The sequence below is a fragment of the Urocampus carinirostris genome, chromosome 1 (assembly GCF_059441175.1).
Source record: "Urocampus carinirostris isolate Australia breed hairy pipefish chromosome 1, RoL_Ucar_1.0, whole genome shotgun sequence".
Classification (NCBI taxonomy): Eukaryota; Metazoa; Chordata; class Actinopteri; order Syngnathiformes; family Syngnathidae; genus Urocampus; species Urocampus carinirostris.
In genome coordinates, this window is record NC_142349.1 from 33,553,486 (window position 1) to 33,568,203 (window position 14,718).

Genomic DNA, 14,718 nt, shown 5'->3' on the forward strand with positions numbered 1-14,718 from the left:
TAAAGGTGGAATTTCCATCTGGGACTTTACATAGCATCACATCAACATGCAATGTTGTTTCCTGCTGAATTATGGATGTGGTGTAATGTTTTCACCTTTTGAAACCGGTCTCTTAACATTGCTGTTTGAGTCAGAAAATATTTTGCATGGAAACACTCAATTTATGGGGAAGTAGAATAATTAAAAGGAAAAAAAAAATGGACTAATCCCTTGTGCCTGTGTCATGCAGACTATTTTTAGATGCCGGACTGTCGAGTGTCTGCCTGTTCTGTTGCGATATACATGGTTTTCTGAATGGCGCCATTGTTTCACTCCATGCCGCCTTTCTCTGGTTTCACTCTCCTCCATCTCCCCAGTTACCTTTCGCTGCTTTGTTTTTATGCCTGTTGAAATATTGAGTTTGAAGTTTGGAACTGGACGAGTTTGCTACACAATGAAGGATTGCAACGAGAAATTTTATGTTAAACCAATAGTGAGATTTTATGTATTCAATTCAAATGGCAACCTATTTTTGAAAAAGCCTTCTAGTCACTAGGCCAAAAGGATTCAAAGCATTTTGAGAATATAACACGGTACTGTATCCACTTTTCATATATTTCATATATTCATATATATTTATTACAGTGTGTATTTTATGTAGCACTATTTAAATACTCTATATCAACACGTTACATTTGGGTATTTATGTATTATATTCCTTGTACTTATTATTGTTTTATTTTCAACACAAGAATACTGCTGGAAGTGTGAATTTCCCTACGGGGATAAATAAAGTATCTATCTCTATCCCTCTATCTCTATATCTATCTATCCATCTCTATATCTATCTATCTATCTGTTTTTTTTCTAGAAATGTCAATGCCATGTATGTACTGGCGGCCTTTATGAGTACCACTACCTTGAAACAAGGCAGTTAATGATACTCATAACCTGGTATTCAATCAATAATATACTTTTCACATTATTATAGTAGTCTTTCCAGTTTCTGTCATGTGTAGTTAACATGTGAACCTGACTTAGTTCTGTCTGCTTATTATTGCTATTAATTCTGCACAGAGTGAGGAATTACACCGTCACTGATGGCCCACTTGTGAACTGAGGGCCCACTGTAAGGGATCTAGGAGGACCCTCATGTTTATTTTAACTCTCAATTTGCTGAATGTGTCAGACACGATTCAAGACTATGATTGAGAGCAGTTAGAAAATGTCACAGCTTAAAAAATATAAAGGTTTATACAAAAACCGCAGTGTAAATAAATACAGACAACTGAGGAGCATCAAGGAATAAGAAGGCATATGCTAAGTGCTGTTAAAGCTTCTTGTTACCTATGTAATCTGTTGTTAATTCAATGCACCCGCTGTGAGGATCAATTTGAATTTTCCATGAATGCTTTGAAATGTTACTTTTTTGTCCACGTTTGTGGTTGTTCAGAATCGGCCATCTGGTCTTCTAAACGCCTACTAATCCTCAATCTTAATCCCAAATTAAATTGTTTCATCTACAAGGAAAAAAAGGTCAACACATGAACCCTTCAAGTAAGGTTTAAAATTGACAATTGCTTTTTTTATTTATTGCAATGTATTCTTTATTCAAATGTATTTTTTTCCTTTTATGCACTTTATCCCATTCTGTCAGCCCCCCCTCAACTAAAAGCTTTCTTCAGGCTTGTGATTTGGCTAAGGAGGACAAATGATAATGCCACTCATTTAGTGCCTTTAGAAACAAATAAAGCATTAAAATTCAATAAAATGTCTGGAAAATGTAAAGTTAAAAATAATCATTCTGTGACAGAAATTTTACTTATCAACACATTTAACATCACATGTATACTTAAACACGTTGTACAAAAAAAAAAGTCGAGAACCCGTGCCTTCAAATAAATAGTCTAGACACATCGCGTTGATCTTTGTCCATTTTACAGTTTTGCGCTAAGAAAGTTGGAAAACTTCTGCAGGGTGGAAAACAGATTCAATAATATGTGATAACACATTAAGGTGTACGGTTGCTTTAAGTAAAAAGTCAGAAAAAAACATGTTCGGCACACGTAAACATGTTTCGATCTGATACATTTGGCAACCTCTTTTTGGTAAATTCTCAAGATCCTGAGGCCATGGAAAAGTGCATTGTGACCAAACCCTTTGGGTTAAGTCTTAAGATTTTTTAAATACAACCGGAGTTTCTTAATGACTAATTTCTAAAACTGTGTGGCTCGTCAATGCCGCTGCTCTGCACGGAGTGATCACTGCTGGAATCCGTGCTGTCCAAATCAGAGTTGTCTGTGGGGTTAGTGTTATTAGTAGCCATGAACTCCATCAGGAAGTCTAGCATTGAGACGTCGCTATCCGTGATGCTCTGTGACGGTTTGAACTGCCAAAAGAGAAGTAGACAGTTTAAATTGTACTTCTATACATTCCAGAAAAGTTGGAAGTCAGTGTTCCAACCTCTGACTAGGATATATAATTGGAATGACACTCGAGGTGGGAGGTTTTAGACGCAAAGTCTGAGAAATGATATGTACGCCGACTTATTCGAGTTACAGACGTAATTTGACAAAATGGTAATGCCCATGGAAACACAGACCATGAATGCTAAAGCAAAAGGCAGTTTACAGTGTGGACTATTGACCTCAGCTGTTGTTTTGCCTCCACAATTTGAGCGCTCGAGAGAAGGCAGGTTTGCTGGAGGTCCAAATTTCTTAAAAATAAAGAGCAACTTTTTGCAGTCATCTTTGCAATTTACATTTGCTTGTAACACTTTGTGGTTGTATCTGGTACCATCCGAGTGGGATGAATCCAACTTCCCAATATTCAGGAATGCAGAATTAGAACTTCGGCTTGGTTCGCATTGACTTTGGTAGGTTAATACAATCATTAAAAAGTGGTGAAATATGGTTGCATAGAGAAAAATACATTTTAGGTTAAATGCCTCATTCTTTTGTAAAATGCAAATGCCTTATCCCAAATGCTCCAGATATAAAATTTGACTACAGCCTGTATTTATAAACTGTTTTATAGGCATAGGGCAAAGGTTTTCTGCCATGTCACACTTAATAATAAACCGACAAAAAAATCAAAATAAAGTACTTAAAAAGCTGCTTAGCTTTTACACTTAGTGTACAGTTGGTTAGTTTAAAATTCGCTCTGTGCTGTCCCAGTCTGATTCAGAGATTATAATTCATCCGTTACTTCCCGTCTCAATTACTGTCGTGGAGCCTAAAAAATGCTGCAGTGAGGCTTTCAACTGGGTCAAGAAAGGTTGATCACATTACCCTGATTTTAGCTGACCTGCACTGGCTGCCTGGCGGCTTAAGATGTGATTTTAAGGTTATTTTAGTATTATTTAAATATATTGCATGGACTTACTCCTTCACATCTTTCAGATTTGATTTCGCTCCATGTTCCTGGTTGGAAACTTTGCTTTGAAAACACTGGTCTACTAGTGATCCCAGGAGCCAAAAATAAATTTGCATCCTCAAGAGCGTCCTCCAGTTAGGCTCTGCCCTCTGAGATTTGATCTGCAGCCTCAGTGGAAGTGTTTAAATCTAGGCTTAAAACACACTTGTATTCAATAGCTTATGACTGATGTTGACCTCTGGAAGCTGTCAACCGGACATTGTTATTACCTATATTTCATGTTGATGATGTCTGCGCATTGTCTGTTGATACCCTTGCAACATGTATTGCAGCCTAATGATCCTGCAAGGGGCATTAGTTCATGTGCGGCCCCTTCCCAAGGTTTCTTCGTTTTCCTTATGCTGAGGGTTTTGTAGTTTTTCCTTGCCTTCATGCAGTTTTCAGATGAAGGGATGATGTAATGATAGTCTGTACAGCCCTTTCAGACTTAATTTGATTAATGGCTATACAAATAAACATGACTTGACTTTTATATTCACTCGTCACACATCTGAAGCGTTGCTTTTTCCAGGCGAAATTAGCGAAAATAAAGTGTCTTTTAGTTCATAGGAGGAAACCATGATCATAGATTTAACAGTCATTCATTTTCTTGTCATTCATATTCCTTGTTAAGCAAAGTTTCAAAATGAACGATCATTTGATTTTAATTTTTGTATTGCTTTACAATTACTATTTGATCAGCCAATTCCTCGTTTGACTGTTATTTGTTCATTATTACGTAGATCAGGGGTGTCAAACTCATTTTAACTCTGGGGCCACACGAAAGAACAAACATTCTATCGGGGGCCGGACTAGTAGATTAAAGAGAAAGAAAAAGAGAGATAAAGAAATAAGAGAAAGAAGGAGGGAAAGGAGAGAGGGCGGGACAAAGAAAGAAAAAGAGAGAGAGGAGAGAGCGTGAGGAACAAAAGAGATAAAAAGTCGTGAGAGAGGGGAAAAAGAAAGGGAGAGGAGTAAAGAAATCCAAGGAGAAATAGAAAGACAGAAGAAAAGGAGAAAAGTAAGCGCAAAGGGTAGGAAGAGAGAAAGAGAAAAGGAAAAAAGGAAGTTAGAGCAAAATAGGTTAAAAGACAAAGAGAGAAAGAGACAAAGCAACAAAGGAAGAGAAAAAGAGACACAGAGAATGAAAGAGACAGAGACAGAGTGGGAGAAAAGGGGTGGAAAAGAAAGAGAGAGAGTAAGAGAGAGAGAAATAAATACAAGTACAGTGTCTTTGTGAGGGGCACCTGGCTTTGGCAACATCAAGTTGACATATTTCAACCTGCAGCTTGTTTTTCTCTTGCGCTTCTCTGAGTGTTGTCTCGCGGGCTGGATTCAATCCCTTAGCGGGCCTGATCTGGCCTGCGGGCCGCATGTTTGACACCTGTGATTTTAGTCATGTTGGATGTATTGACTTTTTAAAAAAAAAAATTGTGTAAAAAAAAATCGGAGCTATTTAAGATTTTCTGTACCTTCATACAAGTTGCTGCTAAGCCCAATTTAGTTTCCTGTACTTTTACTTCAAGTGAAAGATTAGTCATGTCAGTTGTGTTGAAATTGTAATTTATTCACTGTAAAAGGTTATAGGGAGCAATTTAAGTTGTATTATCTCAAAGTCAAAGCCACTGAAGCATTTTGGATTTATTTTAAATCAACCAACCAAACTGAGCATTAAAGAGGGAATATTATACTTGGAAGTTGTTTTTGGTTTTCTGGTCTGTTTTGAATGTGAATATATTCTACTATCTTTGGTTTGAACTGCCTCAATTTCATTCAATACATTTGAGGATTTTTTTTCATTTTTTTTTTCTTAATTCGGATCACGGCTTCTAAATAGGGTGGGATGGTGGGTTTTAGTGGGAACCAATGACCTAACCATTCAAATTTGACAGACTTTTCGGAGATTCTCAGATCTTAGTTTTTCATTTTAATGGGCATTTCCAAAACGATGCTTTGATTACAACACAATACATGTTTCTCCTTCGAAGTTTATGAACACATAAGCCTATATTTGACGCTAAGTTTTGTTGTGAATAACATTTTTCTTTCCTACCTCCATGTCAATAAGCACATTGTTCAGGTAGATGCTGTCAAAACACTTGAGGTTGTTGAACAGGTGCACGAGCTCCTGACATGCGCCCTCTTCGTCCTCGCTTCGTTTGTATGACGTCACTTCCATTTACACAATTAGTATTATTTTTTGCCCCTCCTTTGCCTAAAATGGCGCTTCGCCGTTGACTTTTTTTTAGGTCGTCTTGTAGTTGCGTCCGTCTGGTGGTTGATTATAAACGACGAGGTGAGCATTCGTTGACACGTCGTCACGACTTATGTCTTTGGAACAAATTCATAAAAGGACGAATTTTAGGGGAGTTTTATACCCGGGAGTCCCGATTCATTTTTCGTCATCGCCTTACGTCAACGATGACAGCCCTCACTCAGAGCGGGTATTTTTTTTTTTTTTTTTTTAACTTGTTGTGTTATCTGTGTTTTGCGCCTCATTCAAATATATTGTGGAATGAAGACACCAATGGCCATTGTTGTATTTGACGGAGTAAATAAGACAGAAGGCTGTCGGTGGCTTGTTGGTAGCGTGTAGATCTAACACGCAGCGTTCCGGGATAGTGTGGCGTGTTTAAAAAATATAAACGTTGCCTAATTTTGACGTCAAACACTTGTACATGGACGCAACAGTCGACGTGCTTTTAAAAGACGCATTTTTAAAAGAAGAATAATTAATGATGAAGTTGTCGTGCGACTTTAGTGTAAAGCCATATTTGGTACCTGTGTAATATATGTTCGTCAGTTCGTCATTTTAGGAAGTAAACATGTTAACAATTTATCTATAGTCTGCGGTATTGATTATAATGGAAACTAGTAAAACAACTATCAATCTAAAACCTCACATTGTGAATGTGTTTAATTGCTGTTAAAAGTGTCAATAAAATTGTTCAAAAAAAAATCTAAAACCTCACATTGTTTGTTTGCTGTTATTAGTGTCAATAAATTTGTTCAAACCAAAAAAAAAAAATCACTTTTATTATCATTGCATTATTAATGAGCCTGTTTTGGGGGTTGTATTTTGACATTTTATTCCCCCATCATCCTTCGAATTATTTCCTCAATCGTGGGCATAGCCAGCATTTCCTTAATAAAGGACAAGAAAGGCTTAAATATGGTAAAACACTAGAAAAAAGTAAAACAAAACAAATGGCATAGTTATGGTGTTTCTCTTAACCACATGGTGTAATGTGTTCACAAATGAGAAGTGACACTCATGAACAGCGCTGAGGGTTTCTTATCTTCTGCCTCTACATGCCCACACTTTCTTGTGTAAATATTATGTAATTTATCTTTTTAACTTTTTTACATTTTTTTTATGATTACAGTTAAATGTGTAACTGGAGTGTCACTTCCAATTTTGTTGTCACAATATGTTCAACACATTTTGTAACAATGATAATAAAGATCTATTCTATTCTATTCTATTCTAATCACTTTAAGTGAGAGAAAAATGAGAAAAAAAACAGCCAGACACTCTGGGTGCTCGGCATCCCTACAGCTCTAAACCTAAAATCACCCCTGTTGTTACTACAACGAAGTTAGAGTTGTACTCTAGTTGGCAAAGTATCCAGTATGAAATAAAAATTGAGAAAAATAATATATTAGAACCTGTGTTCCAAAAACTGGTTTAGTGTGCTGATAGCTCTGGAGCTATCCCGTAGTCTGTTCATTTGGGCCTTGTGGGATCTGAACTGTCGGCCCAATTATAATAGTTCAAAAAGGCCTTTGCGTTGAGCTCTGCTGAAGTAGCAAGAGCTAGATCTTTTGTGCCGTGTTTATAATCATTTGCAAGGCTTTCCTTTCTGCTTCAAAGCATCTTGCGTACTGCGCCGTGATGAACATTGCTCTCTATGGTGCTACCCATCTTCATGGAATTGCTTGCTTGATAATTGTCATGTGAAGGTCATTCCAATAAGTGGATTTCTTTATATTTAAACTCCATTACAATCTTCACAATTTCACTGTCATTTGTTGCAGTAAGAAACAACAAATGGACTGTATGGGGTTGAATTGCCTAATACTGTAGTATCATTGGATCATCAATTTTCAATTCTAGCTATGGTCCTATATTGAAATTGAAGTTATTGAATGCATTAGTGAACGTTTTAATGTATGTAACTTTTCTTTTTCTTTTTTTTAATCATGTATTCATGGGGGTAAGAATTTCTATTACATTATTTAATACGTTACAATTTCACCACAATTTATATAATTGAATTGTCTAGTTCACATATTTGGGGGAAAAAAACTCAAAACAATTATTTGTAAAAGGAAAGCCATGGGTCAGTTTCTATCATCTTGGACATTGGTCAGCAGCCACTTGGCTGCAGGCTGGTCCCCAACAATAGGTTGTTGGTACCGGGCAGCACAAAAAGAACTATAAGTCGCCCTATTTAAGAAAAAAAACTTGCCTTATTTTTTGTTCATTTTGTTTTACCCACAAAATAACTCAGTTTGGGTGCACACAAGGTTTCACGGTGGTATGTTAACGTATTTGTGCAATGATTGATCGGCTCAAAAATATCGCTGACAGCATTTTCACAACATTTAATGCAACAGGAATAGAACCCGGATCACAGTGGTGAGAGCGCCAAATTCTTACCATTTGTACAATACCAAAATAAATTGTGTTTTGGTATTGTGTTTATAGTTTACGTCGACAATAGAGAGTTTCAATCATGGCCTTATGTATTCAACAATGTGGTACCGTGAGTAAAAATAGTTTCTTCTTCCTCACCTTATCCCTGATTAATTCGCTGTCGGCTCCCATATGCATTCGTACGAAATGATGCAATGATGGTCCCACCCAACCAATGTGTTGCAACACCTGACACTGGGTGTCATTATGTGACCAAACCTTCCCAATTCCAACCCCAAGCAGAGAGGCAATGGTTACCAAAGTTGTAAGTCTTACGAATGACCCGGCCGAGGCTCGAACCAGCAACCTCCCAGTCACAAGGCCACCGAGTCGTTGTGAGCAAAAGAAGTGTGATGTGATACAATCTAATGGCACTTCCTACATAATCTACATCCCTAGTGGTCGATTTAGGTTTATTATTATTAAAAAGGGTATTTTTTCTGCCGTAAATTTAAGTTAAAGATGATCTTATGCAACATTGGTCTACTGATTGCACAGTGGATTTAGGCTTATTATTATTGTTGTAATTATTACTAATGGTATCATTGAGCCGGGTCACGAGAATATTGTCAGACAATTAACCTGTCCATATTGAAGGTATTGTTGGATACATTAATCAAAACATGACACACAAAAAAACTAATGCTGAGAGTGAGCATGGCCAAATATAGTCACCTTACGCCCCCTCCCCTAAGAAAATTTGACAAATCTATTTCTGCCAACCTTTGCTTGCACCGTATTTGCACTAATAACCCGGTCAGGCAAAAAAATCCAAATTTTTGGTATCCTGAAAGAAATAAAGTTTCCATGCAAGTTGCTGTTAGGTCTAGGCACCCGTAACTTATATCTGTGACCACGTAAACCATCAACACGACAGAACTAAAAAAAATTGATCATAAGGCACATCGATCATTCCATGCAGTATTTTGAACACAAAAATTAAATCAAATTGAATTCTGCGGAGCTCCAAAAACTCCAAGTTCAGTCTTTGTAGTCTTTCCGGATATGACAAGTTGTGCATCCCAGGTATCCGCTTCGTACACCGACGTTGAACTCCTTCCAGTAGGTTAATGTCCTTGAATAAGTAAGGGTTCCACACAATGCTATTATATTCTAACCCTGGTCTAACATAAACGCAAAACATTCGAACTAAGAATGCTGGGTTCTTGTTGTAAAAGTGTCTGTAAATGTTTGATGCTATGTTATTGGCTTTGTTGGTAATTTTGGCGATATGCGTGATAAACTTTAGGTTTGAAGTAAGAGTGACACCCAGATCCTTATGTTCAGTGACAACATGCAAATCATGATCATTAATGTTATACAGCGGAACAGAACCATAAAAAAATGACTGTGCTAAGCATTTATGAGATGACAGTTGTAGTTGCCACTGTTTGGACCAAAGAAAAACTGATTCAATGTAATTTTGGCGAGAATTGTTCCTGCAACCTGGGTTTTTGGTAAGAAAGCCAACAGTTTAGCATCATCGGCAAAAATTGAGATGTCACTACTTTGAATGGCCTCAGGTAGGTCGTTCACAAAAAACAGAAATAATAATGGTACTAGTACTGAGCCCTGCGGTACCCCACTACAAACTTCCGACCACGCTGAAAGAACATCATCAATTCTTACGCATTGTTTACGATTTGACAAATATGCAGTTATCCATTCAAGCAGTTTTCCACTAATACCATAGCATTTCAGTTTTTGTAAAAGCTTGTCATGAGACACTTTATCAAAAGCCTTGCAAAAGTCTAAGTAAACAACATGACCAGCCATATTGTGAACAAAAAACATACTGGTAATATTTTTCAAATGAGCTATTAAGTTAGTCATGGTAGAATGTCCAGACCTAAACCCATGTTGCTTAAACGTAAAAAGATAGTGCTCCTGTATAAAATTTCCATATGGCATCTGAGATAATTTTCTCAAACACTTTACAGACGCAGCTAGTCAAGCTAACTGGTCTATAGTTTGCTGCACTTGTTGTGCTCCCCCCTTTAAAAATGGGTATGACAATAGCACTGAGCCAGTCCTCAGGCAGCTGTGAATCCTCAAAAGATCTGGAAAACGGGTAAAATAATGGTTCACATAAAAAGTCAGCTAGCTTTTTAAGCAAGAAATTTGGAATTTTGTCAGGGCCGGCTGAAAATTTGCTGGGAAGTTTTATCAAGTATTTATGAAATAAATAATAAAGTTCCACAGAATTCAGAACAGCTGAAGTTCTGCTGGGAAAGTCGGGTGAAACACCATTGTCACGACCAAAAACATAGTTCAGAAAAAGTCTGGCATCACCGATCTAGGATTCTAGTTTGCTGCTGCTGTTAAATGTTTTTTTTTAAAAGGGCTGTTTTTTGTTACATAAAAAGCAGATTCCAATCAGACAAATGATCCTCAATAAAGGTATTGGCGTCGCCTAGATTTTCCTTTGTAAAATTTTGCTTTTTAGTTTAAAGAAACACTGCATTCAAATTCCCAATCCCCTTGTTGGTTATTCGAAAGATTTATTGACTGATTTCAATTAAGAATCAACACAATGTTTTTTTTCCCCAGGATGCCAGCTACTGGCTTCAGGTTCACCGGCTGGAGCACGGTGACGGCGGCATCTTAGATTTGGATGATGTGCTATGTGATGTGGCGGACGACAAAGATCGGGTAAGACCCTTCAGACTAATGTGTATATGTAACTTATGGAGCAGCAACACTTTTTTCTGTACACCTTTTATTGTGATTACACATTTCAAATACAATACTTGGAGTAATGTTCTTTGTGCTTGTGTGCTCAAAGTTCAACTGGATCAAGCGGTTGGTTTTGTTGGCACACAGCATGAATGTTGTAAAACACATAGTGGTGAAATGTGGTGGGTTTGTGGCTTAGTGCCGCAAACCAGCTAATTGCGTCCCAGGACTGTGACGCATTTTCATTGTGCACGTTTTTTTTCCAACTCATTCACTGCTGTGTATTTTTTCAAACAGAATCACTCTTTTTGCCAGTTGTTGTGGGTAGTTTTGACAGAACTTTGAAAGGTTGTTAAATAGTTTTTAAAGCATTCCTTCTCGAATAGAGGACTGCCCCCAATGTGAGCACGGAGAAAACTTTGGAAACATTTTTTGGGGGGTATGAAATAGGATAATATTTGGATTATGTTAGGCAGTCAGGATAATTACGTCTGTAATCAATTTAAAACGATAAACCACACTCAATGCACCTTTTTTTTTTAAATGTTTATCAAAAAAGAGTCTTCCTTTGCATATTGTTAGACAAGTAATATAAATTCAAAATCTGTTTTACTGCAAAGTTAACACAGCTTGTGCCTCAAATAACTACCGTAATTTCACGACTATGAGGCGCACATAAGTCTCAGATCTTCTTCAAATTGTGCGGAGCACCCAACGTGTGGTATGCCTTCTCTGTGATGTAGAGTGGTGGACATTTACCAGCTCCATGGCCTTAGTATTGGGTGCCAGCACCAAGAGTGGGGGGTAACAGGTCCCGTCCTGGGCCAAGCCATTGACTAACAACATTTTTCAGTCAAATCCCAAGTTTTTGTGAGATTGTTCACATTTCCTACTGAATACGACTTCTATGTGATCTCATGTGACTTCTATTCTTCTCCTGTGTCCTGCTTGTGCAGAAGAGGACACGTGACGTGCAATTTGCGGAAATACTGATGGATGCTAATGCTATAGCTTATCTAGCAATTTGAAAGTTATTGTATTTGCATTGGTGCTTTGGTTTCATGAAACGGTGTAATTTTTACATCCGGACCAGGACTACGGTGGCGCAGAAACCTCCTGCAGATCATACTGAAAAGAATGGATATTCGCTGCTTGGGATAACGTGTCTGCCAGGAGTGTTGTTCTACATTTCGCATTTGCTTGCATCATTTCTGAGAAGGGCAGGGAAAGTGACTCTGAAAGTGAAAAAAGCGTATCTTTTAATGGAGATTTAGCAAAGCTGTTCTGGTCAAAAACGGAGGACGAGGATTTTGACTGTTATGTTTATTATGGATTTCCGGCAAAAATGTCAATGCCAATCTCTGGTTTGCACAAGCTCTTTCAAAAAAAAAAGTTTTATCCACATATTTTACTTTGTAATCATTCCCTTAAATAAACCACAACCAACAAAGCTCAGTTTTTCTTCCATTGTATTTTTAGCACAGTTGAATGCTAGTCTGTGTTGTTGTAACACCGCTGCAGCAGAAGGCTCCTGCACACTATCGTGCGGTGTGCCCTGTGTTGTGTTAAATACAGAAACGGAAGCAGCTACGGACACTGCACCTTTTAACACTGTGTGCCCTATGGTCGTGAAAATACAATATATTGTACTGTTTTCTAAAGACTTCATACCCTTAATGTTGCAAATTTTCAAAAAGACTAATTAATGTAATTCAAACCACTAATGTTTTATTTTATTTCTTTGTACCCAAGAGGAAAAATCCAAGTTAAAACAAGACTGTATAAACCTTTACATCTTTTATATTTCTGTGCAGAGGTTACATTAATTCCTGATGGACCTTTTTAAGATTTGATGGGTTAGAAATTGGGCCAAAAACCACAGCAAAAGTCGGTCTTTAAGAATCAAGCGCGCTACTTTAAGTGAGAGAAAGGTAGAGAGAAAAAAAAACAATGACTAGTGGAAAATAAAAGTCAGATAAAGAGAAGCCTGGCCTGACCCGAACATAATGATTGACTTTTTCGGCCTGTCTGTAGAAATTTTGGTCAGGCTCGGACTCTGGCTTGGGCTTAAGATCTTACCTTTATAACAAACTCTACAACCGGGGCCCTATTAAATGTGCGCTTCGGCTGGGTTTTTCTGCTACGTGGTGCTTCCCCTCACCCCAGCCCGTGCAAGGGCAACCGTGAAGCTTCTTGCAGCTTCTCTGACTCATCTTCACTGCGCATTCCGTCAGGCCTAGCTTTTTAAAGTCTGAAAGGAATGCCACCACCTCTTTTATTAGCTCACGCACATGCACGCGCTTTTTGGGCAAGCTAAACATACTGCGTGTTTTTATATGTACATGTGTGGGTACATATTTCTAGGAAAAGAGTAATAATTTTTTTATGTTTATTTCTGAGTCATCCTCCCTCCCTCGATTTTTTTTTTCCCCCCCCCCAGTCCTTTTCTATAAAAAATCATTCCCTAGTTGTCCCGTTGAGCTAGACCGATGACCACATGCCAGGTGTCAGGTGTCGCTGCTCCGACCACTCCGAGACTTCAAATCATGATTTGTGTGTTTTGTGTTATGCGTGTCAGTTTGTGTGCGCGTTTGTTTGTTTGTATGGGTGTGTCATACAGCTGTGTCTGCTTTCACAGGGGTCGTCAACCATGTGTGACCCTGTCAGTCTTTGAATGTTTTACACATCCTGGCATCATCTCATCACTCAAATTCCAAGACAGAAATGATCATTTCCCACAGTTACATAATTTCCAGGGCTATGACTAAAAGTACAGTGGTACCTCTTTATACAAGAACCACTTAACCCAAGAATTTCAATATACAAGTTTTTTTTTAACCATTATCTTGTCTGCTATAAAAAGCAAAATCTGGGGAAACTACCGCTCCTGACTGTTCATCAGCTTCAGGTCCAGTTTGCACATGCCATTGTATTTTTCTTGTTTAATTACTCTTCAATTGTGTTTTAGTGATCAGAAAATGTGTGTTATAGACATTTAGGGTTCACTTTGATGCTTCTCGCAGGTCTGGAGCAGGCCAAATAGGTTTAACTCATATCATGAAAATGTACTCATTACACGATCAATTTGAGTTAAGAGCACGATCCTGTAACGAATTGAGCTCGAATGAGCCTGTACCACTATAGTCTTAATTTTTAAAGAATTGAGTTTAAGCCAATCCAAAACCAAAGAATCTTTAAATTTGCATGACATGTAAGACAGAAAATGGATTTTAAAAAATTCTTTACATTATCGTCAGTGTATACTTAATTCAGTTATTCCTAAGTATTTTATCCTATCATTGGCAGCACGAAGGCTGGGTGGTCAAGCTGCGGTCAATCATGGACAATCCATTGCATCCACTACACAGCATTATCTCCAGACAGAAGAGCAGTTTCAGCGACAGACTGCTGTCACTGTCTTGTACTACGGACAGACTGAAGAGATCTTTTCTTCCTCATGCCATGAGGCTCTTTAACTCTACCCGGCAGAGTAAAAGCCCACATTAAACCACACCCCCTACATTGCATATTACCGAATTTTATTGCAATATGTTTTCTGTGTAGCACTATTTAGTTATTCTATATAACACGCTACAGTGGGCATTTGCACGTCACACTGGGTATTTGTATATTGTATTCTTTTTGCTTTATTATTGTATTGTTCTCAGCTCAGGGATGCTGCTGGAAATATGAATTTCCCTTCGGGGATGAATAAAGTATCTATCTATCTATCTATCTGGTTAGGGCGCAGCCCCACAGTGCACAGGTCCAGTGTTCTAGTCCAGTTACCGCAGACTCCCCGTATGGTGTGTGGATGTTGTTTCCGTGCCTGCTTGGGTTTCCTCCTACACTCGAAAAACATGCATGTCATTTTAATTGGCCTGTCAAATTGTCCCTAAGTGTGAATGATAGAGTGCGTTGTTTGTCCCCGTGTGCCCTGCAACTGGCTG

At 38.0% G+C, this 14,718-nt stretch overlaps 2 protein-coding genes across 6 annotated transcripts in view; one reads left to right on the plus strand and one right to left on the minus strand.

The window, feature by feature from the left end:
* pard3ab (par-3 family cell polarity regulator alpha, b) overlaps positions 1-14,718 on the plus strand; it is a 173,690-nt gene that overhangs the window by 22,716 nt on the left and 136,256 nt on the right. For all 5 annotated transcript variants that reach the window (XR_015850499.1, XM_088336034.1, XM_088336042.1 and 2 more), the window contains exon 2: positions 10,643-10,744. Coding sequence is in view for 4 of the 5 variants with exons in the window: in XM_088336034.1 (XP_088192160.1) it covers positions 10,643-10,744 (102 nt within the window). In the remaining variant the exon portion in view is untranslated. The remainder of the gene's footprint in view (positions 1-10,642; positions 10,745-14,718) is intronic.
* LOC148374408 (uncharacterized) lies at positions 1,538-6,014 on the minus strand. The gene is made up of 2 exons (XM_088336078.1): positions 5,447-6,014; positions 1,538-2,368 (listed from the first exon to the last, which is right to left on the minus strand). Exons 1-2 carry the CDS (start codon positions 5,570-5,572, stop codon positions 2,189-2,191), a joined length of 306 nt encoding a protein of 101 aa, XP_088192204.1. The 5' UTR covers positions 5,573-6,014; the 3' UTR covers positions 1,538-2,188.

Excerpts from the sequence above, each read along its gene's own strand:
- LOC148374408 (XM_088336078.1), bottom strand. The coding sequence starts at position 5,572 with ATGGAAGTGACGTCATACAAACGAAGCGAGGACGAAGAGGGCGCATGT. Across the intron at positions 2,369-5,446 it reads ATGTGCTTATTGACATGGAG|TTCAAACCGTCACAGAGCAT; the intron begins GTAGGAAAGAAA and ends CTCTTTTGGCAG.